This window comes from Apis mellifera, linkage group LG6 (genome assembly GCF_003254395.2).
Source record: "Apis mellifera strain DH4 linkage group LG6, Amel_HAv3.1, whole genome shotgun sequence".
Lineage (NCBI taxonomy): Eukaryota > Metazoa > Arthropoda > Insecta > Hymenoptera > Apidae > Apis > Apis mellifera.
Genome location: NC_037643.1, coordinates 15897819 through 15925491, shown reverse-complemented (window position 1 = coordinate 15925491; position 27673 = coordinate 15897819). Strand labels below are relative to the sequence as shown.

The window sequence follows — 27673 nt, the reverse complement described above, 5'->3', positions numbered from 1 at the left end:
TTTTGTTGTGTTTCCTTTTATGTCGTCTCTCATTTGGTACATATTCGAATCAAGATCTAACAAATTCTCGAATTTTTTTTTTATGCAGTTCACTTAATGCTATAATAATAATGAAATGGAAAATTAAGATTAGAAAATTGAATTGAATTATTCTATTTAGCATTTGTTTGATTAAAAATTAGTAAGCGTGAAAACAATTTAAATTTATTTAATGTTAATATATTAATATTTAAGTATATAGATATTTTTCAAAATGATGTAAAATTAAAAATTTATTATATTTCGTTTAAAAAATTTCAAATTTGTTACTTAACATACTTTTTTTGATTTATATTCCAAATTTAAAATTTTCTTTCCAAAAAATTAATAAATAGAAAATATTCAGAAATTGAATAATGTCGAAAATTTTAATTACTGATATAAAGATTAAAAGATGAAAGATTTATAGAAATTCAAATATTTTATAAAAATATCATGTTAAAATTTTAAATTGAAAATACATTTATAAAATTTTATCAGTAATATTTCTAAAAAATAAAAATTATTTTTACATTAATAATTAATAAATATAATAAATATAACTTTTTAATTGTCACTACTATAAATTAAACAAATAAAAAATATATAATATTTTTAAAAATGAAAAGAAAACTATAAACAGATTATATTAATATAAAACTATAAACAGATATTATATTAATATTTTAATTAAATTCAAATCTAATTATTATAAAATCGGTTCTGATCTTAAAAAATATTAATATTAACTTTTATCTTAAGTTCCATTAGGAGGAAACAAATTCTTTGAAGATTGAAATTATTTGATGTAAGATTGAAATTAAATTTCAAACTGATAATCAATAGAAAGAAACGAATACGAAAATGAAAGTCCTCGGATCTTTTTTTCCATAAAGGGCAGAACTTTATGATTTAGAATCCTCTGTGGAAATCTTGCCACGAGACCAAGAATCGCACAAAGTGAAATTTCTTGAAAAAGTTTGACAAAGCTTGTGAATTTTCATGTAAATTTATGAATACTTTAATATTTTTTTAGCAGAGAAATTTGATAATAAATCCATACTTTTATCACTTTCTATATTTTATATTCACCTGAGAAAATGGAAAGGATTTCCAATGTATTCATGTTGAAAAAGTAAAGATAATTTTAATTTTCAAATTTTTCTAAAACAGCAATTGGAAAGTACAACACTGCCACTTAAGTGGGCACACTTAACTTTTGCATGAGCAGAACGTGCCAATTATTTGGAGCTAGATTCTGAAAATTGTCGATCACTTCTCTTCACTATTTCATGGAAAATGAAAAATAAATATTTCCTATGAATGAGATTCCAAAAATTATTTGTCTTTTTTAAGTTTTTAAAATTGGAATTTCAATTTTAAAAATTTATAGAACTAAAGATTACTAATTTACCAAAATTTTTTTTAAAATATAAATTTTAAATTTTTATGCATGCCTCAGAAATTAAAATTTCAACTCTAGAAATTTATATAAGAATATTTTTGTGATATTATTTTAGAAAATGTGATAATTAATTGAATAATATTGTAATTAGTCAAAGTTTTAATGTTTTAGAATATATATTTTAAATTTTGAAAATTTTGAATATATTTACCTTAGAATCCATTATTTTAAGAAATCTCTAGAAAAAATGTTGCAATAGTCAAGCAATTAGTATTTCAAAGTATGGAACGTAGTCGAAGCATACTAATATCCTCTACAGAATTCGTAAGTAGTACAGGTAAATATTTAATTGTACATGCGACAATTAACCGATTTATTATAACTTATTAAATTTTTTTCTTAGAATTTTCATATCACTTATTTATTACAACTAAAATCTTACAATTTTTAAATAATTTAAAGTTATTGTTTTTTATATTTTAAATTATGAGTTTCAATTTGATATTTTAATATAATCTTATGCGTTCTTCCCAGTGAAAAATATTATAATATACAATTTTTATTTTTATTTTTTACAGCATACAATTTATCTCAGATTATACATCACGGATGAAAATGTTAAAATTATTAATAACAATTATATCAAGCAAGTAATGTGCTAATGGAATAATATCATTAGCAATTAGCTTTATGGAGGGATTTGTGTTAAACTAGTTATAGAATGTTGTTACAGTACGTATACACTAAAATCCATTTTTTCTTCTTCTCTTTGTAGAATATTAAATTATTGTTACGTGTTTGTAGGTTTATAAATAATCTCTACACAAATTAATGGAATTTAGAATAAAGAAAATTCAAGTTATGAATAAAAATTATATAAAAAAACAGGATTGACAGTAATTGAAGAATTGTATGTTTGTTTTAATGTCTTGTTTGAGACATCATTCGTGGTCAAATGATTACATCATCTTTAAGACTGCTTGACCGAAATAAAAATGGCTGTATCCGCCTTTCCACGTTTTCTACTTTTTCGTCGCAGCCTGTATCGTGTCAAGCATAATTTCCTAGTTTTTTTTTTTTTTAATATCTGTTCTATGGCTTGTATTATCTTGTTGCAATTATTAACATAAGGAAAGTGCAAAATGGTTTTAAAAATTTACATAGAAGTAAGATCGCATTTCTAGGATATTTATAATGGAATAAAAAAATCGATCTTAATTACAACTGAGAAAAATTATTAACATTATTCTTTGGAGCTGTAAATTTCGTGAATAGTTTCCAATTTTAAAGATAATTAAAATCAAGATTGTTTTATTTTATTGAGAATTGAAATTTAATTTTTTTTTTTCGTTTTTTAGATTTTTTAATTTTGTGGATTTAAATTTAGAAAAAATTCTTCAAATTTTAACGTTTCTAAAATTAACGATGAAGTTATTCAAATTAATAAATTTTGTTTAAAATGAAATTTAATAAAAATTGAAATTAAAACGTAATTGTGCAAGATATTTAAAGAATTGGAAAATTTCATCTTTTTCATCATATAAAATTCTAAATAAAATGTACTAAACCAATAAATCAATTTTAGAAGCAAACTATTTTTATTATAACCTCATATCGTTAGATTAAAAAAAATTTTCTGAATAATGAAACCACAGAAAAAAAATACAAACATGAAAATAATTGAATTTTACATCATTATTATTTATAAAATTCAAGAAATAAAATTCAAAATTTCCTCATATAATTTAATCTATACTTCAATTATTTTATATTTAAACATATAAAAAATAAAATGAAAAATATTTTCTCAGATGCTCGTGTTAATAATGTTAAAAAATTGCAATTTCTATTAAAACTTTTAAAATTCTATTTTAAATTTACTTTTAATTCTAATTTTTAAATCTTTCAAATTTCTATTGAAAACTTTTAAACTATTGAAAGTTTTAATTCTTAATGCTAAGTTCTTGCCCTATACCTTTTAATTGGATATCTCGACTGTTATTCCACTTCAATTTTTTGATCATTATAGAAAAAAAAACATAAAATACTCTTATTTCTTTTTTGTGATTTCACGAGAAAGAAGACACAATTTATTTGAAAGTACATATGTTTTTTAAAATTACACGTTTTATCAAAAAACGAGCTCTTTATTACCGACGTGCTTTTTAATTTCCCTATTGTTCGTGCAATGTAGACTCGCGATTAAAGAAGATGGCTAGAAACGATGGAAACCCGCTTAAACGATCAACGCTTTGCAAATCGCCTTCGCATCTCCGCCTGGCAGGAAATTAAAACGCGCCCTCTCGAAGCCACGTGTCGAATCGAATGCAACGAACCAAAAAATCGGCCAGTTTAGATCGCCATTCCTTGCAATGGAATGTTCTGTTTGCAATTCTTTCTATAAGACTAGATTGAACGACAGATGCAAAGAGATGCATCTGTTGAATAACTTGGTTACCTCTTTAAGCGCATTTCATCCGCTGAGTGCATTCAAATAAGATGGAAAAAGATGATCTATTTGTACTTTCACCATTTGATAGAATCTGGTTATAGGTTAGGTTATAGTTGATTATAAAAGAAATGGAATTTATGGATTTTACAATTTGTGAATATTCTTTGAAAAATAATTTTTTAAGTATTTTTTTCTTTTATGAATGTGAGTATTTTTCTTTCTTTCTTTTTTTTTTTTATTGAAAAAGTTTTTTTGTGTTACTAATTTGTAGATTGTAGATTTTTATGTACCTAAAATAAACTCAATTAATTGTGTAAAATGTGTTCAATTCAAGATACATGTCAAATATAATATTTGCAAAATGTTAATAATTTTATTTTATGTAAATATAATTATATTTAATATAATAAAATTATATTTAATATTATGTAGAAGTTTTCTTACAATTTTTTGATAAATTACTGAAAAAATTGAATTGAAAAAAATGTCATATTCTTTTGCCTCTATGGATAAAGTATTCAGAATACTTCCAACTCTCATTCATTCATATAAAATATGCAAAATATATATAATATAAGAGACATGTATTTGCATATAAATCCACAATCTATTAATTAGTATGAAAAGAATATATGTAAAAGATTAGATAAAAATGTAATACAAATTTTTTATATGTAATTAAAATGAATAATAAAATTGTTAGGGAAAATTATAATAAAAATTAAAATTTGATATTTTTATAAATATATTAATAATATTTTTATAAATATGTATATAACATGTACATTTATTTTAAAAAATTTAAATAAAATATTTATTAGAGAACAGAAAAGTAGTAATGAGTAAAATATGTCGAACGGCATGCTGCATCATATATCGATCTTGACTACTTCTTACAGAAACATCATAATTTTTCTTTGTGATAAAAGCTTAAAATGAAAGCATACAACGTATTCTTCTAACAGTATAAAAATAGAGGAAAATGAGAGAATAATCATATTATCAATTATTATGATTTAATTATTTTTTTTAAACAAATCTTTTGCTATTTTTGCTATATGAATCCATTTGTGGAATAATATGGAATATTTCTATTAATGTTTCAACTTTGATAAAATTGTTGAGTGCAAAAAAAGCCTCATGTTCTTTTTTAATAAAATATTTAATTAAATTTTAAATTTTTTTTTGTAAATATCCTTATGTATAGCCAGGATATGTTTTATAAGTCAATGTTGTAGAAAAATCTTAGATAAATGTAGAGAAAAACGATTGAAGCAACTTTTTTCATCTAACAATACAATTTTATCAAAGTTTGAAATATTAATATAATAAAGAAGTACTTGATATTATATTTCATATTCATCAAAATGCCACAATATAAGAATAGCAGAAAATTTACAAGGAATTGGGTCGTGTAAATTAACAATTTACATGATTGTATACTGTGCATAGTAGCATATTGCCATTTTGAGTTCTGTTGTCATCTAAATTAAGCCAAGTTTTCCTTTCCACGGTTATTTTCCCTACGAGAATGTGTTTTACCTTCATTTTTCTCTTCTTATTAAACAAAACTTGCTTTTAGTCTCGAGGCTGTATATAGAATCCCTCTATAAAGTTGTAAATACCAAGAGACGAGTTAAAAATGAAATAAAAATGGTGAAATATTTTTAATCATTGTATCATTTTTAATAATAATATTATTTTCATAACATGGAGTTTTTATTTACGGAATTAATTACGATAAAAATGTAATTATATTATTACAAATTCAATTTTTCCATTTTAATTTAAACAATTTAAAAAATTAATTAAGAATTTTTGAATAGATGATGCGGACAAAAGATCAAAAAAAAATATCCTGTCTTTTGTTACATATAACATAATTACTAATAAGAATGATTAAAGTCGAGACAAAGGATTAATTAACAAAATTTAATTTGTTTTTAATCTCATTCTCAACTTAATCGTGTTAAAGTAATTAAAGTTTACAAATGAAAATTTTTTAAAAAAATTTTCAAGTTCCAATGATAAAATAAAAAATCGTATTTATCTATATGAGATAAACGGTAATTTAATGTTCAATTGTTACATGATGATATTTTACGTCTAATATTTTATAGTGATTCATTTAAATACGTATAATCCAAATCCTTCAACCGAATCGTCGAATAATACGAATAATTATGGAATGTTTTGTTAATGATAATAATTGTGAGAGTATACTTGAAAGTAAGTGCAATTAGTGGATTTTGAATAGCTAGCGAATAAGTTAAGCAAACGGCTATTATGTTATTGACAGACTATTGAAACATTATTATGGAATTTGAATTACAAATATAATGCAATTAATTTAATTATTCACATTGAATTCCTACTTATCGTTTAATTTCTTATTAATTATTAATAAATTTTCCATTTTAATAAAAATATTTTTTTAATCTTTGGAATTTATCGAAGATTCCTGCGAAATTTATTCTGATGTAGATAAAGTAGAAAATGAATTTATATTCTCTACAACATTTGTTAAATTTTTCTACTAAAATTATATTTTCTTTATTTTTTTTCGAGATGTATATTTTATCTTTTGTTTCGAGGCAATTTGTAATTTATTTACCAAAGTTATTCTCTGTGTTTTCCTGAATATTGTTTCTTCAAAAAGTTCTTTATATAGGTCAATGAGATATAATTGAGAATGAAACTCTTGAGAGGAAATTGATATCTCTCTGTTTTATCGACCGCTTCACTTGTGTTTTTAAAGCTTCGAGCTTTAATGTTCTATGTTTCTGTCGTTCTAGAGAGCGCTACTGGATATTGCTGGAATTCTTACAAGATAAAGATATTGGTAACTCTTCAATTTTTTGCTTGATAACAAATATTTTACATAGGTAAAAAAATAATTGAATAATATTTAGCAAATTACTTAGTTTATTAATCAATGTTTCATTTATAATTTCATTTTTATAATTTTGTAATTGAACTCGAATGTCATATTTTATCTATATTATTTTATTATGGATCAATCTTTAGAGTGACAGACTTATCTTTGAGTTATACTACTTGGTCTCTCTTAGTATGACAATTTAACTAACATTAATAATGAACTTTTAACAATATTAATAAATATTCTTATCTAGGAATAACTTATGTTATAAAACAAATAAAATTTCATAAATAAATTTTATAAATTAATATAGATAGAAAATTACAAATCGTAAAAATTGTTCTTCTTTTTTAATAAAATAATTTTTTTTTGCTATTAAATAAATTTCATACGAATACTTGCATACTTGCATACTTGTCTAATTTTATTTTGAGACACACGGTAGATCTGCATTGCAAACGATGAACCACGTGGCTTATTGAAGTTCGCGCTACATTTATCACTAAGGCGCAAGCTCGCTACGCAAGTTTCCTCGACGTATTGCGAATCGATGCTGTACTCCCATTCATCTCATCCCGTAATTCTGAAATTTTTTTTCATTTTATGATATCTTTCGATGTTTCAAAAAAATTCAACGTCGATTGTCTAAACTAAATTTCATCATTGAAATATAATTTTTTTCTTAAAAATATTCTTAAAAAATTCTCCAAAAAAATCATCTATAAAAAAAAACCTAATTTTCTTTAATCCATAAGAAACTTTTTCTAAGTACTTTCATCACTTATTCATAATGGAGAAAAGTATTCTTCCTATATTAATAAGAAAAGTCCAAAAGTTATAATAAGAATCATCTTCAATCCATGTATCATATTAAGACGGTATAAAATAATCATATATAAAACAGCATTTTTATAATTTTCGAACAAATTTCAAACTATATACTCTCTTGTAATACGAATTTATTCTCAAATATAATACATGCATCATTTATCATCGATAATCAACATTGATCCATGTCAGAATTGTTTAGCTTTAACCGAATGATTATTTATCACCAGCGATTTCGAAATTGACAGAAAGGATTTAACAGATGATGAGAAGATATAAAAATAACGATACATCCCGGGTAGCGCAATCGCCTTGACAACGGCGGCGCCACGTGCATGTGTGCGCCATTTCAATCTAAAGTGAGATGGAAGAGAAAGGAACTAGTGGCAAAGCGTGATTCAAGTCAGACAAAGAAATCTATAACATATAAATAACGTTAATATGTCATGTGTCTTTTAGAGAATCGATTCTAAAGATCGAAACAAATACAAAAATTTCGGTTGAGACTTATTTGTTAAGTTATGAACGATTGAAGTTTGCATCAGATAAAGTGAGACGGAGATAGAAGCGTACAGAAGCATAACAGAGACAACGTAGTCTCACTCTATTTGCTTCTCGATTCATCTAATGTCAATTTCAATAAACATCATAATGAATAAGCTTCGACCAAAATTTTTATACTTTATTTTTATTCCTATAAACGATTTTCCAAATATTTCCTACGAATTTACCAAAATCTTATTCTATGAGGTTAAAGAGAGATGCGGAAAGCAAGAGTGAGTGAAAGAGACAAAGCGAGGGACGCAGGAGTGGGGAGTCGAGTGATCGGAGAGAGAGAGTAAGGGGTGGTCGAGCACGAGAGAAAACTGCTACAATGTACCGCAGTACGGAGTGGTGAGCTGCGAGCTGGCTCCTCGACAGTGAAAATTCAGTGGACTGAGAGAGCGACACAGGCCAAAGTGTATATTATCGGGACCGTGATCAGTCTTGTATAGGTGGTTACCGATCCGCCATTTCCATTCACCGAAATCCTCGTGCTCTCGTTTTTTTTCTTCAAGCACGAGTTTTTGTTACGGTTTTGAACGTAATGTCGGCTCAAGGACAACGATTAGTTATGTCTTAAAACAGAGAAATTATTCAGAAAGAATATTTTCATTGCGTGTGATGACAATATTGAGAAAATTAAAACGAATGCTGTGACACTGGTGTTATGTCAAGGCCGATGCAGTATGTAATACGTCGATATGTTTCGCTGCTTGAATCGCTGTGTTTCGATCTTTGACACTTGTGCCTGGATTCTGAAGATTTCGGTTGTCATTATATCGAGCGTAACCATATCTGTCAGCTGTTAAATATCTTGTGAGATTTCCCTTTCGAAGAAATCAGCTGATTACCGAACTTCTGAATATTGTGCAAATGATCATTCACATTACGAAGACAAATTTCGTTGGATCGACGATTGAATAAGATATTTGAAGAAGGTTTCGTAAAATATTTTTTTCTTTCACTTATGACTCCGTATCGATCAAGTCAAACAATACTAGGTCCGTTCTTGGAATGATGAATACCGAGACCGATGATGACGAAATAGACAATGATATTTCGATAAATGTTTATCGAGTTGACGATTGTTGTTATTTGTTTAAAAAGAAATAATAATAATATCGTGCAGTTTCAAGTGATATAATCTTTGTTTATCCGCGAGGAATCTGACGTGTTTGAGGTGACGTACGTTAGGAGATTTTTATTACCGGTCTGAAATCTGGAAGTAAAATCGAACATAACCTCGAAACACGCACATTAAATAATAAGCCTTAATGATATCTTTTGGTCTGGAAATATAAAGTGGCGATATTAAAGTAACAGAATACATTGATCGCTTCGCAATTTGTCGCAATATTTTTAACAAAATGTTTATAGTAGTACGATTCAACCAATCGTGGAATATTAAGAAAAAAATATTAGTATCGAGGAAATATTAATTTTGTAATCATAATCCTGATTTTATTTAAATCAATCAAGATAACAATCAAGTATACTTTTAACAAAAAATATTATATTGATTTTCGATTCTCTACACAGATCGATCGAAATATAACTCGAGTGGAATTTTTAAAAGATCATGATCTTCGATTCCGACCATTATACGATTTCATTTATATCAATTAGAATTCTATCGCGTTGTGACAAGAAGCTATTTTGAATTATTGTCAATCGAAAAGCCGGTCGTTAAAATCGATCAATTAATTAAATCTTCTATATATAAAAGTAACTCCATTTCAATTGTATATTTACGACACATTCGTGTTTTTTTTATCCGATATGAAAAATGATTCTTGGTGTGTATATACGTGTTTTCGCTTGAAAAGATATTGTCAGAAATAACGAGAATACAGAGGAGGAGAGAAACAATGATTGTTCGGTTGCAGTCGAATTTCCTGGGAACAATGAGAACGTATTTATCAAGCCGAGTACACAAGTTCGTTACATCGATGGCTAATGGAGCGCGATTATGATCATATTTACATGAGATTGATTGTTATTTGATTGTTACGTATAATAGAAGATATATAATATATAAGACAGTGAAAATTTTTAAACAAAAAAAAAAAAAAAGAACTTTTGCAAGTCTTGTGAAATTTTTTCCAGATTTATTGTTAAATATATATACATACATATATAGACTATATACATATATATAAAATTTACTTAGAAATTAATTTTGAGATTATTGTTGATGCTATTGTTCACATTTGATATATAACCACGTTAGATTGTTCAATGTTATCGTAATTTTTAGATAATTTTCTTCTTACCTCGATATTGCGATATATACACGAGTGAACGTTATCGATGCATTTTGGAACGGAAATAAGAGTTATCGCACTTGTTACCGGGCTCACCTAAGGAATTTACAAAAAAGAAAAGCCCAATAGAGGACGATTTGCAATTTTCCAATTCGAATAGAAATTCAAGATTCAAAGTGTATACTTTAATCCTGCATTTTGCATTTCTTCGTTACTCTGATCGACTAAATTGATTAATAATAATAGAGATTAAATAGAGATTTTCGAACGAATCAAAAATCTATTTCGTTCCATTTTGAATAAAAACAAATTAGATCCTCGTTAACCAATTTGAATATATATATATATCTAAGGACGTGATACGTACAAAGGCGAGGCGATGCATCAAGTTTGATACATCGAGTTATCGATTAGAAATTATTCCGATACCTCAAACTACCAAGTACAAATTGCTCTCGAACCTTGGTTTGGTTAACCTTATCGCAGTGGTCGTTGCTACTTGTTGGCAACGTAATATTCATGGCTTATATCGAATAATATAATTTTAAGGAAAGGATCGCGCGTTTCTACACGATTCTCATCGATTTATGGAGGAGGGAAGAAAATTTTCAATCGTTCGGATTTTATTAAATCTGTAGATCACGCGAAAATTATTATTTAATGAAAAAGGATAATAAATCGATTGCATATTAAAAATAAAAATGGAAGAAGATTTCGAAAAATAACAAAATTCTGTCGATTCATCTAGAATGAAAATATTATTCTACTAAAATCGATATATCATTTTAAGAAAAGGAAAAATCAAAAATTGGAAGAGGAATCGAACATAAATTATTTTGGAAAAAAAGGAAATAAAAAATAATAATAAAAGTAAAAATGAAAAGAGAAGAGGAAGAGGAAAAGAACGAAAAGATGGCACGAAAGAATAATAAATTTTTTGTCGATACTTCTTTCAGAATAAATATAGATATCGATTACATATAGGATTATAGGATTTTAAAAAAAATAGAAATGGAAGAGGAGGAGCAAAGAATCAAACGTTAAGATTTTTCAATTCTACACACGTACGTGCCATTTTAAGTGGGGAAAAAGAGGAAATAAAATAAAAGGAGAGTCAAAGATCAAACGATCGGATGTTCGAATAAAATTCTAAAAATTCTATCAACCCAAAATACCACAAATCGATTTTAAAGATTATTTTAAAAGGAAAGAAGCGAATCGAAATTATATATCGTCAAATAAAATTATAAAAATTTTCGATTTATATCGAAATTAGAAAAAAAAAAAAATACTAGAAATCTCAAGAAGATCGAGCGATTGTATATTTAAAAAATTCCGTCTATCCATTTTTGATCGAAATAAAAAAAAATCTTATCAATTATAAACCAAATAAAAAAGAAAAATTAAAAAATTAATAATCAAAATGATCGTATAATGCAAATTTTTAAAATAATTCAAAAATTCTATTAATTCACTTTCGATTGTTAAAATTAAAAGAGAAACGTAAAGAAAATTGTGGCATCGTGATTAATCTTAACAATAATAAAAGAATAATCCAAGAATAAAAAAATCCAAAATGGCGAAGCATCAAAAGTCGTGCAACCGTTACAACAATTTCAAAGTGATCCGCGACGCGTCTAAATACGACGTTTGGACGCACCCTCGTGTCCCCCCCACCTAACCCGCGATGACAGTGACAGTGATGGAGAAGCCACCTGGTGGTCGACGGATGTATTAAATCGTAGACATTAAGTCGAAGAAAGTGAAGCTTCGAGCGGGGAGGAGGGAGAATCGGGCGAACGAGTCGACGTTCCGTCACCTGTTCGCCCTGTTTCACCAGCGTAAGCCTCGGGAACGAGGCCAGAACGCTGCCTCGTCGGTCCCCCTGCTCGAAATGGGCGCCAGAGCATGGGACTACGAGGCACTGCCGGAACTCGTCACGTCGACGGCGGTCACGCCGAGCTCGACGCCGCCGAACGCACAGCAGAAGGCGCCGAAAGTGTATTTCCACGCGGAGAATTTGGCGCCGAGGAGGCGGAGCAGCTCGAGGCTACTCGCGCCGCAATCCTCGTACAGGAGGCGAAGCAGAAGCATGAGCGCTTGGGGCGATTTGTCCAGATCCTCGTTCAAGCTCGATGAAAGGTGAGTTTGTGTCGATAGTTTGATTCGACAGTTGGTTTAAACCCATCGCTAGCGAGAAATGCTTTGGAAACACCGATGAAAAGATTTCTTTTTTTTTTTTATTTAGATCGAAAGTGTATTTTTTGAAAGAGCATGGAAACGTGGATTGTATAACAGTTGGAGTTTTCAATAGCGGCAGAAGCATGAAGATTTCTGAACTTGAAACGATTTCCTCCAAAGTTCGAGCTCGAGTGAAAAGTTAGTTTACACGTATCTATGATGATCGATGTGCGATTTGATTTGAAATAGTTCAAAGTCGGTTTAAACTCGTCACTAACCTCGAGGTTGGTGGAACGATTGAAAATCTTTGTAAAGGATATTTTTAGTTTTTTTTATTTAGACTGTAATTTTTTTTTATTTAGGAAATGTGCTTTCGTCAAAGATATTTTGTATTGATATAAATATTGTGATGTTTCAATAGGTGTTAAATTTCGAATTGTGCATTATACGTATAAATAAAAGCATGTAAAATCACAAAGGAATGAAATATAAAATAGAATTTTTTTTTTTCTTGAGATTAAAAATGAAACTAATGTTTAGAGGAAAAAAGATCTTAAAGAAGCATAATACAATTTACAAAATGTATAAGATTTAATATGATTTAATAAAATTTGATTAAAAATATATTTGATTCAAATTTGGAATAAAAAATGTAACTATAAAATCTCCTAAATTAGAATTTCATCTTTTAATCAATCTTTTATATTTCTCATATATAATAATTGCAGAATAAACTATAACCATACATATAACCATATATTCAACCATAACCATATATTCAACCATATTGTTCTCTTAATATTCTTTCAAGAATTTTCCGGTTAACACATAAAAAGTTCAGCAAGTCATAAACGTAAAATATACAACTTTTATCCTCAATTTATTCGATTCTTAAAAACTAAAAGGAAATATATTTAAAATTTTCTTGTGCAAACAAAATCTAACAAGTACTTTAAAATATACAGTTTCTGAATATCACAGAATATTCTGAATGGACAAAATAAATCATAGTTTCGTATCGTATATCGATAATGAAAAGTTGAAAATTTCGATATTCGATATCTCTTCTGTTGCTTCGCACTTTTAAAAATATTTTTAAATTAGAAATGAATGAAATTTCTATTTTTCAATATTTATTTTTCAATTTATTGATATTTTGATGTTTTTTCAATTCTATTATAAATTATAGAATAAATACACAGCTATTTAATTATTTAATAAAAAATAATAATTTAATTTATTTTCTAAATTTAACATAAATAATTAATAAAAATTTGTATTATATCTCTATTTAATAAAGAATTAAATAAAATATTAAAAATAAATTTAATAAAAAAAAAGATCTTAAAGAAAATTTAGCAAAATAAATAAATAAATTTGAATATTAAGAATAATTACATATTCAAAAATCAATATATATTTATCCATTATAAAATATATAATATTATATACATTTCATATATATTCATTATATAAATAATTGTGTATTGTGTTAATATACTATACATAAATGTTAAAAACTATTTTATTTTAATTATAAATCAATATTTATATGAGTAAAAATAAGAAGAATGTAAAACAAAGATAAATGTAGATCATCATGCTCATTCATGTGTGAAAATTATCTATTGAAATAAGTTATTCCTGTTTAACCCAGTTTAATAAATAAATTGCGTATAAGATATATTAATATTGTTATATCAAGATGGACTAGTGATAGTTAAAAAAAATTTATTTACAATAGAATATTTCTTATCTATATAAAAGATAAAATATAAAAAATAAAACATAACCTAAAGCAAATAATTTTTGGATATATATATATACACATAACAACATATGGAAACATATTTATTTATGAATTTATGGTTAATAAAATAAAATTTTTTCGTAATTTGTTAACATATGTTTGTAAACAATATAGTATACCAAAATATTTAATGTTATGTTACCTGTTTTATCATGCTAATTGATGTTACAAAACTTTATTTTTCATAAATAAAAATTTAAGTGAAATAAAAAATAATAAAAATAATGACGTGGAAAATATGTATAAAATGCATAGAAAAGAAAAATTAATTTGTTTAAAACCGTAACACGTGTTTCGTTCAATTTTCCATAATTTAGGTTATGTGTTATATATTTGTGCGAGTTCTTACAATTTTTACGTTTTTTTTTTCTTTCCTTATTATATAAATAAATATACAAATAATTAAATATATAAATAATAATACAAGTGAAATAAGTGCACTTAATTTAATATTGTTTCTGTATTATTTATATTCTCTGACATTCGACTTAGAAAGGAATTTACAATGTTTATTATAAATTTCTGAAAAAGTAATAATAGTAATTCTTTATACCTTCATTTTAAATATTTTGATTTTCAATTGGATTTTTAGATATTTATGTTAAATATTTTTATTTTCATTTGGAATCTTCAGATATTTTTACATTCCACGGATGAAAACAGTGGTTGACTGTCTAAATATAAACCAATCAATATTTCATAAAATAATTTTAGGCATATAATATTACACTTGATAAGCTTTGATCTTTAATTATTAGGTCACTATAGTTAAAAACAAAATATAATATTGAATTTTATCGAAAACCAATATCAATTCAATAATATACGAGTTATAATTAGAGATTCGAAGATTTTATTATGCGTATATATAAAAAGCATTATACATATATAATGGAATTTTCAAGAATGATTTATCGTATTGTGATTCGATGTTGTTTCTCAATATTATTAATTTAATTTATTATTATTATTATTACTATTATTATTATTATTATTTACGTTGAAGTTGAGACAGTAATTTTTCGTTTTCACTAGTAAAAAAATTTCTTCCACTAAAAAAAAAAAAATATCTTCAATTTTAACGAGAATTTATTTAATAGTTTTCTACATATATACAATCTTCATTTATTCTTATTATAACCTCTTATTCATTGCAAGAAAATATATAAATATAGAATTCTTTTTAGGAAATTTTTAGGGAATTATTGAGTGTCAGTGTATAATTTAGTTGCTAGTGATATTCGTTTGGAAGGTTATCTTAAATAGACGAAAGAAAATATTAAACGAAGTAAGGTTTTAATATAAATAAATGTGAACGTGTAAAAATAACAATTGTTTTTTTAAATATTGTGATTTGTTTTATTGCTTTAAATTTTATATTTAATTATAAAATTTGTGATGCTGATACATGTTATATAAAATATAAAATTCTTGTTGAAAAAAAATAGTAGTTTAATATACATGAATGTGAATATAAAGATTTTAATTGTTCTTTTAAATATCTATTGTTTTAAACTTTATATTTAGTTATAATATTTTCATGTATTTTATGTAAAAGAATTTTTTAATGAGAAAACTTATTTTAGTATAAGTGAATGTGTAAAAATAATCCAATTATTTTTTTATATATCTGTTGCTTAGAATTTTATGTTTAATTACAACGTACAAAGTTATATTATGCTATACGAGTAGAATATAGATTTTTATGCAGCAGAAATTCAACTAACAAATATTGTGTTATTCAAAATATATATCAAATATAATATTCGCATAATGTTAATTATTTTATTGTTTGTAGGTTTACCTACAATTTTCTCATTTCATTCTCCAAATGGTAATTTCATCATTTCAAAATTAATTTTCCTTATTCTGCTCACGAGTTCTAGGTTATGTTCTAAAGAGCTTAACTTAAGAGAATTTTCTCAAAATGAAAGGATTAACTTTCTTATTCCTTTCAAACTTTTTATATGCGAAGTCTATGATATTTTTCACATTTAACTTTGCATTTCGTTCGTAAAACGTATATCGTGAAAATGCAATTTGTTACATTTTGCGCAATAAAACTACATCTTTATTCAAATAACCTGATTCCCTATTTTGTTTCTCGTTCTCTACGAAATTGCTGCAACGTCGATAACGATCACTAATAATATGATATATCTTTCTTTCTTTCTTTTTTTCCTCTTTTTACTAAGTGCTTTTCGACATAAAATGCCAAGTTCCATTTTCACGCGGACGACTGCAACTTTCCTTCTTTAATCTTGTATCCAATGTTGCGTATATAACATGATATCGACTCGAGGAAAATGGCGATTTATGAGTAATTATACTTTACGAGCGAGTCAGGGGGACGTTGTAATTATAGATACTGTTATCGGTATAGGTCATGACATGAGTTTTCTTTATAGAGGCTGTAATAAAATGTTGATAAGAGGTATCAAGAAAAATATGTTAAAATAAAATTTTCATTGTAATTTTAATGATACATAAAGTCAAAGATTATACGTTAGACGTATTAAGGATTCTTGTATTTACTGTGATACGAAATAACATAATTAGAGAGCGTGGTATAGAAATTGTATTATAAAGCAGATTTGAAATAGATTATCTCAGTTTTCCGGGCTTGTTATTTCTATAAATCTTTGTTATTAGCACATGGTTAATTGTACGTAATTTTGAATCAGATTTTATTATTGTAATTAAATTTGTTTTAATCAGAATAGTAAAAAAAAATTTAAATTATGATAACGTGTGGAAATGTAATACGTAATGAAATTTAAAAAATGACGAATTCTCAAAATACTGAAATATAAAAATATAGAATTAAAATTATTTTTTTTATAAATATGAAAATTTAATTTTTTGTAATTAAAAATATATATTAGAAGAATTTCTTTTCATATTTTATTCATATTTTATTCACATTTTTCTTTACAAAATTTCAAAATAAATTTTTTTTTAAAATTTTATCCGTTATATTAAAAAAAAAAAAAATATAAAAATTAATTCCAACGGACAAGATCGTTCTCATTTTCAATAATCATGCTATTCTATCTTCTTTGAAACATGAAGGTATTCATCTGTAAAGGTCATATTTACTTTGAAGCTAGCCTATTTCACGTGTGCATAGTTGAACGAATTCAACAGGAGAGTTCAATTTATCGTTGGGACAAGTATAAAATCCTGAATGTTCTAATTTATCACTGGATATAATATGTTTTCATCAGGAAGTATGGAAAACTAATTGCATATTTAAAATTTCTTTCTGAAAAATTACTTAATTTTAATACGTTAAATATGAAATATATTTGAGAAGATTTTTCTTTAACGAAACTTTATGAATGTTTACAACATTTTCATGGCATTTAAAAAATATTCCAGTCGAATAACTATTTGAGGTTACGTTAATTATATATAATCATTATTTCAACAATAATCTAAATTATAAAAATTAAAATAATTTCATTAACTTTAAATAATTTAAAAAAAATTACACCAGAAAAAAATGTAGATATTTTCCATGATAATGGAAATTTCATGTTAATATAATACGTAGAATGTATTGAAGCATTTGAAAGTTGTGGAAGTCCCATTGCGTCGCCATACTTACCATTTATTATCATTACATTTGTCACCAAAAGAAATTCATGCACACAAGTAAATTTACATCATTTCAGAGACGAATCATAAATTATCTGAGAAATAGAATCGATGTCTCGTCACTTTTCTCAAATAAATAAATTTTCTTAACAATATTTCAAAATTCCTTTTTCCAGATTTTTTTTTGGATAATTGATACAAGATTCTGAAATTTCAGAAATTGATATTTTGATATTTTTTTTATAATAATTTATATATCGTAAAATATACGATATAATTCGTTTTGTGTGCAATATTGCCATCTGGTGACGAAATTTGAGATTTGCATTGTCTTGAATCCCCAAACTCGTCAGTCGTACTTGAGCAGTCAAATGACGTGTGTTGTATTTTTATTTGTATCTCTTCTTATATTTTATTTATTATTGCATCGTCTAATTTTTTTACGTATATCTCAGCTGTTTATTTGTTTTTATACTGTTTTCTTTATATTTACGTTTTCTTAATAATTTTTTTAAGAATAAGACTGTTGTTACAAGATCTAGACATTGAAAATAATACTAGAAGATTTATATCTTTGTTCAGCGGTAATTGTATTTCATCTATATTTGTCTAATGGCTTTTCTCCAATGTCGTGCAATCCAAGATAAATTGTATTACAGATTTCTATCCGTACGAATCTATTTGATGAATAATAGAGAATTGTTCTTGAAGATATCTTTTACAAATAAATATTATATTGCGAATAATTTTCATTTTTGTTTACGAAAAATAATTTTCGAGAAAAACTAATTTTATAAGAGTTTATAAGAGTTTTTTACTTTCAAATTGAGATTAAAGATTATAGGACTATATTAAAAGAATTTTTAATGTTTTCAATTTTCTTTTCGTAAAACATAACAAATTAACGAATTATTAATTCTCTCTCATCGTTTATCATTTTCCATTTGACAATGGATTTGCATTTTAATCTTCCAACTCATATATCATATAAGCACTGATAAGACTTAACCTAACTTTCGTTCCAACTACAAATTACACATATATCGATACATAATTTATACAAAATTCAATAAAAGTTAATCAAAACTTTATCTTCGTGTATAAAATAATTTAAAATTAATAAAAATATTAAAAGCAAACTTATTTTGGATTGATATTGTAGCATATATTTTTTATTTATTTATTTATTTTTTTTTTTTAGTTAAATACAAGGTCTTGCGGAAAAGCTTGGTGATTGGTCCTCATTTGTATAGAAGTTAAAAGAATCAAAACCACGTTTTATCCCTATCTTTTCATGTTAATCCTCGATCCTTCCTTCACTGAATTCTCATTTTCTTTTTATATCCCATTCTGGACTTCAATGCACTGCTATTAACGATTAATGACTCCATTCATTTATTCGAACTCATTATTTCACTGCTTCTCGCGTATCTACAAGAGCAGTGTTGACATTGCTGACATTTTGAAGTGACTTGAAACGACCAAACGAAGAAATGGTATGAAATTATTTTATTATTTGGTTTTATGTATACATACTTTTTATTTTGATTATTAAACATTGATTTTGATTTATTATAATGAAAAAATAATGCTATTGCAGAGAAACAATTATAAAAAAAAAAATATCAAATTAATTTCATAAATTCATAAGTATTATATTGAGCATTATATTCAGAAAATTATTTTATTTTGTTTATTATATAGGTTAGATTTCTATGTATTATTTTTTATTTATTATTTATTATATAATTTTTTTATATCGAATGTCGTTTATAGATTTTAATTTATTATTTGGATAGGATAATAAATCATTTTTATAAAGAAGATTAAAGATAGATTATTTGCTGTTGTAAAGATATGAGAAAATGACATTGAATTATTTTTATGAATTTTTACAGAATTAATTATTTGCTTTATATTATATTTTTTTTTTCATTTTGAGTGCTGATTATTGATTTGTTATTTAAAAAATTACAAATGATTTTTTAATGTAACCAAGGAAGATTAGATATTTTTTTCTTTACTATTGTGAAGAAATGATTTAATATTTTTTATAAATAGTTGACCTAGAATTTTCACTTCGTGCGTGCTATATGTGTTATGCTGTTCCTAAAGCCGATATTTCTTTTATTCTTCTTCAATTTAGTTATCATTGTGCGACATTACGGTTAGCTGAAAACTGCCGATAATGGGTTTTTGTAGGTTAAGTCTTCTCATATTGAGAACTTGATGAAATTCCACCGAATATAATTTCGAAAGATAAGATTTTTAGAATGTGTTTATATTAATGGATTAAAATTCTAAATTAAATTTTTACGAAAAATTTAAATCTTAATTTAAGATTTAAGATAAAATACTTTGAAAAATTTATAAAAAAAAGAAAATCTATATTTATACTAATTTATTATTTAATTTTTTGTTTCAGGTAAGTGAGGATTCATGCGAAGACTATGTATTTCTTTTATGTAAGTGACTAAATATTCTATTTCATGAAGATTTATCAGAGAATTATGAATAATTTGATATGTAAATTGTGGGAGATATAATCTTTATGAAAAAGTGCAATGTGAAGGTAAAAGCAATTACCTAGCCAGTTGGAATCCAAATGAATTACGAGCTAATATATAGGAAAATGTAAATGAGTGATTGATTTGATAATCATTTATTCCAAAGTCTGTGAATGTAAATTTTAAAAATTTAATTTTCCTTGTTAAATGAAAAATAGTGAGCAGTTGTTTTAAATTTAAATTTCTCATTTTTTTCTCGCTCAAAAGTTTTCTTTAGAAAATTATCTCCCTTTGAAATAAAATTAAATTAAAATATAAACGTTCAAATTTAATATTAATGTTAAATTAAGAGACAAATTTAAACAATTTTTGTAATCTAAAATTTATATTATAAAAATTGCATTTGAAAGAGAATTTAAACTTTTTTTATATAATTATTATTATTTTCATTCATTACATAATCTTTTAATATTTTTAATTATTTATTTTACAGCGAATTTAAGGAAAATTAATTTGATTGTACTGTTTTTGTAAATGATACTGAAAAAGCAAATAAACTTTGAGAAAACAGATTTAATAGATGCACTGAAAGTTATATCATCTGTTATAACTCTCAGTTTATAAGGTTTTATTACACTGCTTTTTATTCGAGGTAACATCGTATACAACCACTATGTAACCTCATAATTTCGGTTAACCTATCAGAATACTAAAGTTCTTTCATTGCGTTAGTGACATTTTTCTTACTGCCATCTTGCGATCTTATTTTAAAGATTTCAGTGATGTATAAAATAAATATAATTTTTTTAGAAAAAATACTTTTGAAAGAAAATTCTCGAAATAATATATTTCTAAACACGAATTCAGTAAGTTTATTTTCATAATTCATTTAAATTTATTTAATTTATTCTAATGTAATTAATTATCACGATTTAATAATTAAAATTTATCTTTGTAATTAATTCAATTTAAAATCAAAATCTCTCGATATATCGAGTAAATTTTCTGAAATACTTTCAATACGAATTATAGGTTAATTAGAATTATTTACGATAGAATTAATTCTAATTAGTAGTATTATTTAGCGGAATCTGATTTAATATTTATTAGTAAATTATTGCATCAATAATTTGGTATCTAATTTTGATTTCTAAAATGACCGAACCAGATACGTTAGAGGATTGAATTATACAGAGAAATCAGCTTTCACGGATGGAACGAGATTTCAGTTGGAACGAGTGAAGTTCATTGCAGTGTCTGTCAAAGTTGAGAGATTGCCCGTGTCAAATGGTGATAGTAATGTCGTGCACGGTTTGGGAATCGATAGAATCGATTTACAGAACAAATTGTCTTTTATTCCTGTACACGAAAAATGGTAAATATCGAATATTTTGTTTTTGCAATATTGAGTAATATTATAAAATTACAACGGAAGGAAAAATAGGTTAGGAAATTATATTTGTGTAAAATGTTCAAATGTAAATTTTTCTTTTTTCAAGAAATTGTCCGATATTTTTTTTCTGCTAATTTTAATTTTTTTAAAATTTAATTTCTTTAGAATTATTTGATTATTTTATTATATTTATCAAGATAAATTCTTATTTGAAAAATTAAAAAATTTTTGCATATTTTTTTATTCATAACTTACTTAATTTATTAATAGATGAAAGAAAATTCTTTAAGAAATAATAATAGAATTAAATATATATAGATAAATTACATTTAAGATGCAGTAGTTTACTTTTTACACTCGATCAGTTATGATTCAGCCGTAACAGGTGTTCATACATAGTCGATTGCTCTTAGGAATGCACGTGTTCTCAACAACGATGCTTTTCTCCATTACAAAGAAGTACACGACCCAGAAAAATCTCTGTTAAAAAAAGCGTGGAAGAGAGTATTGATCGTGGTTGCAGAAGAGGCTAATTAACAGTTTTCGTTTTTCAAAGATGACACGTTGAAGAAACTTGTGGTTTTTCATTCATCAATCATCTTTCTTTAGAACAATGTATATATATATCTTTGTTATTTTTCTGGTATTGTTCTTGAATAGTAATGACTCCTTTTGTTTCACGATACAGAAGAAAAAATGTGATTCTTCTCTCTTTTTTTTTAATAATCCGAAGTGATTTATCAACCGTTGGAAAAGAGCTTCTTTCTTGTTTATTTCTTCGAGAGTTCTGGTATTTTGCAAGAAGAATGTTGTTTTATCGCTGTAGGTAAAGTAGATATCTGAAAGCTGTTCCAGATATCCAAAGACGACTTTCCAACATTCTAGCTTACCAGTAGCTTTCGAGCTCGTTGAAAGTCAACTTCCGGCCGCTTGGAGCATTTAATCTTGGAAAGTAAATGGCCAATAAATACTTAATAAAAAAAATTCATTGATATTTTTTGAATAATATTTAAAATTTAACAATCACATAAAATAAGTAAAATAGTATTATCTAAGCTTTTTTCATTTACAAAATTTCAAAAAAAAAAAAAAAATATTATGAATTTATAAACATATAAACGAATTGAAAAAAATAAAATAATCATAGAAAAAAATAAGAAGTATAGTCAAATATATTTTTAATATTAAATCTTTCATTTAATTTTAATCTGCGTTTAATCTCCTTTGTTTGAAAAACAGTTGGAGAATAACAAGTGACAAATTATTAAGATTATCAGGTTATTTTTAGATACAATATATCTCAATAAGATTGTTATCTGCGGTTGTATGGTACCTCTTTAAGTATCACGATGATGGTTCTTCACTCTGTATCTAGTTCTAACTTTCTTATCCCTCCATTCCAATGAAGTAGAGCTCTCAACGTAGTAGAAACCCTACTTATCTTGGAGAGAGATTATGAAAATCTTGAATGTTCACTTCACTAAGATCCTTAGTAATAAGGATGAAGTACGATGACATTGGTCGTCTCACGATCTCATTTCGTTGAAAGCTAAAAGATGTAGAGATTAAGAGTTACTTTTGATAATTTTTCCTCCTATTAAATAAACATAATTAATTTTCATTTTATTTATAAGACAGATTGAAATTAATTATTTATCGTATCTTTTTTGTTGTTTATTTTTTATTTTTATTTTTGTATTTATTCTGTTAAGTTATTTATTATTCTGATAAATTAAACGAAATATTTTTATTATTTAATTATACGTTAGTGATATATATATATGTTGATTGAGAGAAATTTTTTTTCATTTTGAATTTTAATTTTACAAAATGAAACTTCAATATAAATGTAAATTTTTTTTCAAATGAAATTCTTCGATGTGGAAATTCATAAATCATAAATTGTATGATTTAATTAAATAATTAATTAAATTTTATAAAAATTATTGAGAAACTTGATATCAATTAACCGAATAAATTTTATTTCCAGCAATTAAGATAGATAATAAAGAATCATATTAAAATAATTTGATTAATCGAAGCATATTAATTTCATTTATATTAATTACTGAGGGAAGAAAAAAAAATATAAATTGATAGAAAAATTCAGACTTTTATTACTTTTTTATTTTTATTTTTGTTTATTTTTTTTTTTCTTTACTAATTACAACTCGTACATTTAACAATATTTCTCATGGTTAAATGAATTTTCCAGGTAATATCGCACCTCGTTTTCATCAAAAGTGACTTTGCTTCTAATTTATCTTCATCTTGGAAACGTTGGAAAGTTGGCAGAGTAATAACATGTTTAGAAAATAAAATGAATTTTTTTTTAAATTTTCTTTTTCTTTTCAAGAAAGACAGAAATAATATACAAGGTGTTTTAAAAATATAGATTAAAAATAAAGATTCTTAACTTTCAAACAATATTTTTTTTTACAAAAAATTTCGTTTCAGCTTTATTTAACGAATTTGACAAAAAACATTGGGCAATTACAAATAAATCATTTTATATAATTTTATCTTGTATTTATGAAATTTTTTATCTTTTTGTATTTTTTTTTTTTATTGACAATATTGGAAACTGATATTAAGTATTACAATTAAATAAGAAGAAATAGACCAAAGTATCAAACGAGAATGTTGGAATTATTAATTTCAATTCTTTATCCATTCGAAACAAGTTCCATCTGTCAATTTACTTTGTTATTAATGGCAGTCTGTCATAACTTTTATTTTACAAATCGATATTGAATTTATATTTTCTCTTTAAACAATAAATAAATTTAATCTTGTAAATTATTTGATTATTTTTATATACATGCTTTAATATACATACTGATGAATTTAATTAACCTAATTTAATTTAATCTAATTTTAATTTTGATAAATTAAATTAAATTTTTCAAAAGAATTGTATATTTAATATTTTTAACTCATCTTTCTGTAGCTTTACGAGTGATTTTTCATGTAATTTATTATAATAAAAAATGATTGGTTAGTTGTCACTTTGAAAAATATTCGCGCCATTTCCTTTCGAGAAAGATTCGAGTTGAATAACAAAAGATATTTTTTAAAGATTTTCAGAATACATTCATGACATAAATGATATAAATGATTGGATCCAGATATCAGTGTAGAAGAAGATCTTCAAGAAGAAGATGAAGATCAAATAATTTTTCTAAACTAAGTTCAATTTATTTTTGTTAACATGTGCTTTTTTTTGTGCAGATCCGTTGAAAAAATTGTACGACTAAAAATTTGAAAATTATGCAAAATACATTTACATTCACAAAAGAATGGAAATCAAAAATAGAATAATTTTTTTAAATAAAATTTAATTCATTTTTATTGACCGATTATTTTTTTACTTACCGATTATAATTAACACATGTATTTATTACAAAATTTATATACAATTGAATATGAAATTTTTATCAATATTTGCATTTATATACGTATGCAAATTTGTTCAATATCATTACGTTTATATTACATTTATTTCATACAAATATTGCAACATTTGTATTATAAAATTTTCACAATGTTTGCAATATACTTTTAATTTTCACGAATTATATTTCAAAGTTGAATACTAAAAAGTAATTTGAATATTATATTTAATCAATCTTTTTATTAATCAATCGATTGATTAATTAAAAAAGTAAATTAAATAATACACACTATCGATAGATAATTATTATTTAATTATATATTAAAGTATCGTTCACTTTACCTTTTTCGTTTCTCAATCGTTCAAATTTCTGAATTTGTCAGAAATCGTGATAAGAAAAATTTTCCATCCTGATAAAGTAATTTTTTCGAATAGCGATTGGAAACACTGTCTATCAAACAAAAATACATTTTGAATCACTCACAGTTGTTCCTCTAAGCCTTGCCGGATATGACTAGGGAAATGAGAGGCAGAATCCATGTTGCTCTTTGTGCCAAGATGAAACGGAAGATGGCTCCTCCGTTCTTCCTTTTAGATCGCTTTACACGCCATCTGGATCGGTTCTCATAGATATGGGAACGAAGGAACGATATTGGAAAAGTTTTATTTCCTGTTTTCGAAATTATTTATGTGGAAGTATTGGAAATGTTATTTTTATGGCTCGTTAATAGTGAAAGAAAAAGATTAAACGAAAGATTTTAGAAGAAAGATTGGTTTCTTTTATGGTTTCAATTGGAATTTTTGCATTCGTAATTACACAGGAATTATTTGAAATTATATAAAGAATTTATTCGAGAAAAATTAAAAAAACTTTTTTTTTGTAATGTTCGTTATAATTTTTGAATAATTTAATTGGGGAAAATAAAAAAGTCATTTTTTTGTTATTTTTATTTATTATATTTTATATAAGATGTGCAGAAAAATATTTTCAATAATTAGATAAAAAAGTGTTTATTTATAAATTTATTTTTAAAATATTCATATTAGGATTAATATGAATAAATATAGTGAAAAAAAATTATTGATTATAAATAATTATAATTATATATAATATATGGAAGCATTAAATCTTAGATTCAATTTGAGAATTTCATTTATGATCAGATATGCACTGTCTTTGAAGTGGCTTGTCTACTTTACCTTCTCATAATATAATTCAGCCAATATATATTAGTAATCTTATCATCAAGTTATCATTGAATTATTTTGTCAAAAATGACAAAAGTTTCTTACATTACAACTGCATTTTCAGCTATAAAAATAAAAAAACTAAAATTCATCAAAATATATATATGGCAGTTTTAATATTAATCGAATTATAAAAAGAGGTAAAATTTTTTTTGATCTAAATCTATTTTTTTTTTTATAATTTCTCAGTTTCAAATTTTTATTTCGTGATTTGAATAATCAATACGAATATAATAATTGCCTTACGTATACCTAACCTCTTAAAATTATCGACATTTATTCATTTATTTTTATCCAAATTTTAAAAATTAAAATCTTTCATCAATAAAAATACAATAAAAATATATAAGTATATAATTTTATATTTACTCGATAATAACTGAGAAAACTTCGAAAATAAATAAAACAATACAAATATCATAATCTTTGTATCATTGCCTTGATGTCTTAAAACAATCTAAAGACATTAATTTGCACGGTGTATATTTTGATCTTTGCTAATTCGATGATTAAACCAGAAAACAAATTTTCAATAACATTAAATAGAGATCTAGAACAAAGCTTTCGTGGAATGTTTGTCTTAACTCGTGTTCACTTGGTTTGGCTTTAATTGTACTTTATACTCCTCGAGCTACTGATATTGTGAAGACAAGACTATTGAAAGGCACATAATGTGTTTCCTCTCTATTATCTGCACTGTGAAATTACAAAAGCCTCTAAGGATTCTAAAGGACACACTAATTTGAAGATGTAACAATTGTTCCAAGATTAAAAAGAATTATTTTACAAAAGAAAATAATTTTGATTTTCAATTTTTTAATTGAATTTGAAAAATTCTTTTTCTTCGAAATCGTAAGGTTATAGTAAATAAATTTTTAAGAATTTTTGTCAAGAGAAAAATAATTCTAATTTTTAATTTCTTAATTTCTGGATTTTAAAAAATTTTTAAATATTCTAAAATTATAAATATATAAATATTTGTTTTTTGTTAATTATAATTATAGAATTATTTATAATAGAAAAATAATTATAATTTTTAGATTCGAAAAATTCTTCCATTTCATTCCTAGACTTTATTTTAAATTTATACAATAAATTTTTACAATAAATTTATAATAAATTTTTATGAAAAAAATTATAATAAACAAC

The 27673-nt window shown here is 24.8% G+C and overlaps 1 protein-coding gene and 1 long non-coding RNA gene across 10 annotated transcripts; both read left to right on the top strand.

The window, feature by feature from the left end:
• Positions 1 to 1581: 1581 nt before the first annotated feature.
• LOC102655881 lies at positions 1582 to 2729 on the top strand. Its single transcript, XR_003304888.1, has 3 exons — positions 1582 to 1760; positions 2002 to 2155; positions 2228 to 2729. It is a non-coding gene; the product is annotated as an uncharacterized LOC102655881 (long non-coding RNA).
• A 9066-nt stretch (positions 2730 to 11795) lies between these two features.
• On the top strand, positions 11796 to 25125 carry LOC100577020. 9 transcript variants are annotated; one of them, XR_001703311.2, is made up of 5 exons: positions 18334 to 18566; positions 19184 to 19478; positions 21658 to 21864; positions 22296 to 22497; positions 24962 to 25125. XR_001703311.2 is itself a non-coding variant. In XM_003251622.4 (3 exons), the coding sequence occupies exons 1-3, from the start codon at positions 12286 to 12288 to the stop codon at positions 20413 to 20415; spliced, it is 387 nt and encodes a 128-aa protein (XP_003251670.2). In that variant the 5' UTR covers positions 11799 to 12285; the 3' UTR covers positions 20416 to 20756. The 9 variants fall into 9 exon arrangements, 2 of the variants coding, with proteins under 2 accessions (XP_016768092.1, XP_003251670.2); XR_001703308.2 differs by lacking the exon at positions 24962 to 25125 and adding an exon at positions 24098 to 24661 and having other exon boundaries at positions 22296 to 22834; XR_001703310.2 differs by lacking the exon at positions 24962 to 25125 and adding an exon at positions 24098 to 24660.
• The last annotated feature ends 2548 nt before the right edge of the window (positions 25126 to 27673 follow it).

Bases quoted from the DNA above. Each gene is read 5' to 3' on its own strand.
- LOC100577020 (XM_003251622.4), top strand. From the start codon at position 12,286: ATGGGCGCCAGAGCATGGGACTACGAGGCACTGCCGGAACTCGTCACG. The intron at 12,534-12,639 runs GTGAGTTTGTGT...TTTTTTATTTAG, and splicing joins TCGTTCAAGCTCGATGAAAG to ATCGAAAGTGTATTTTTTGA.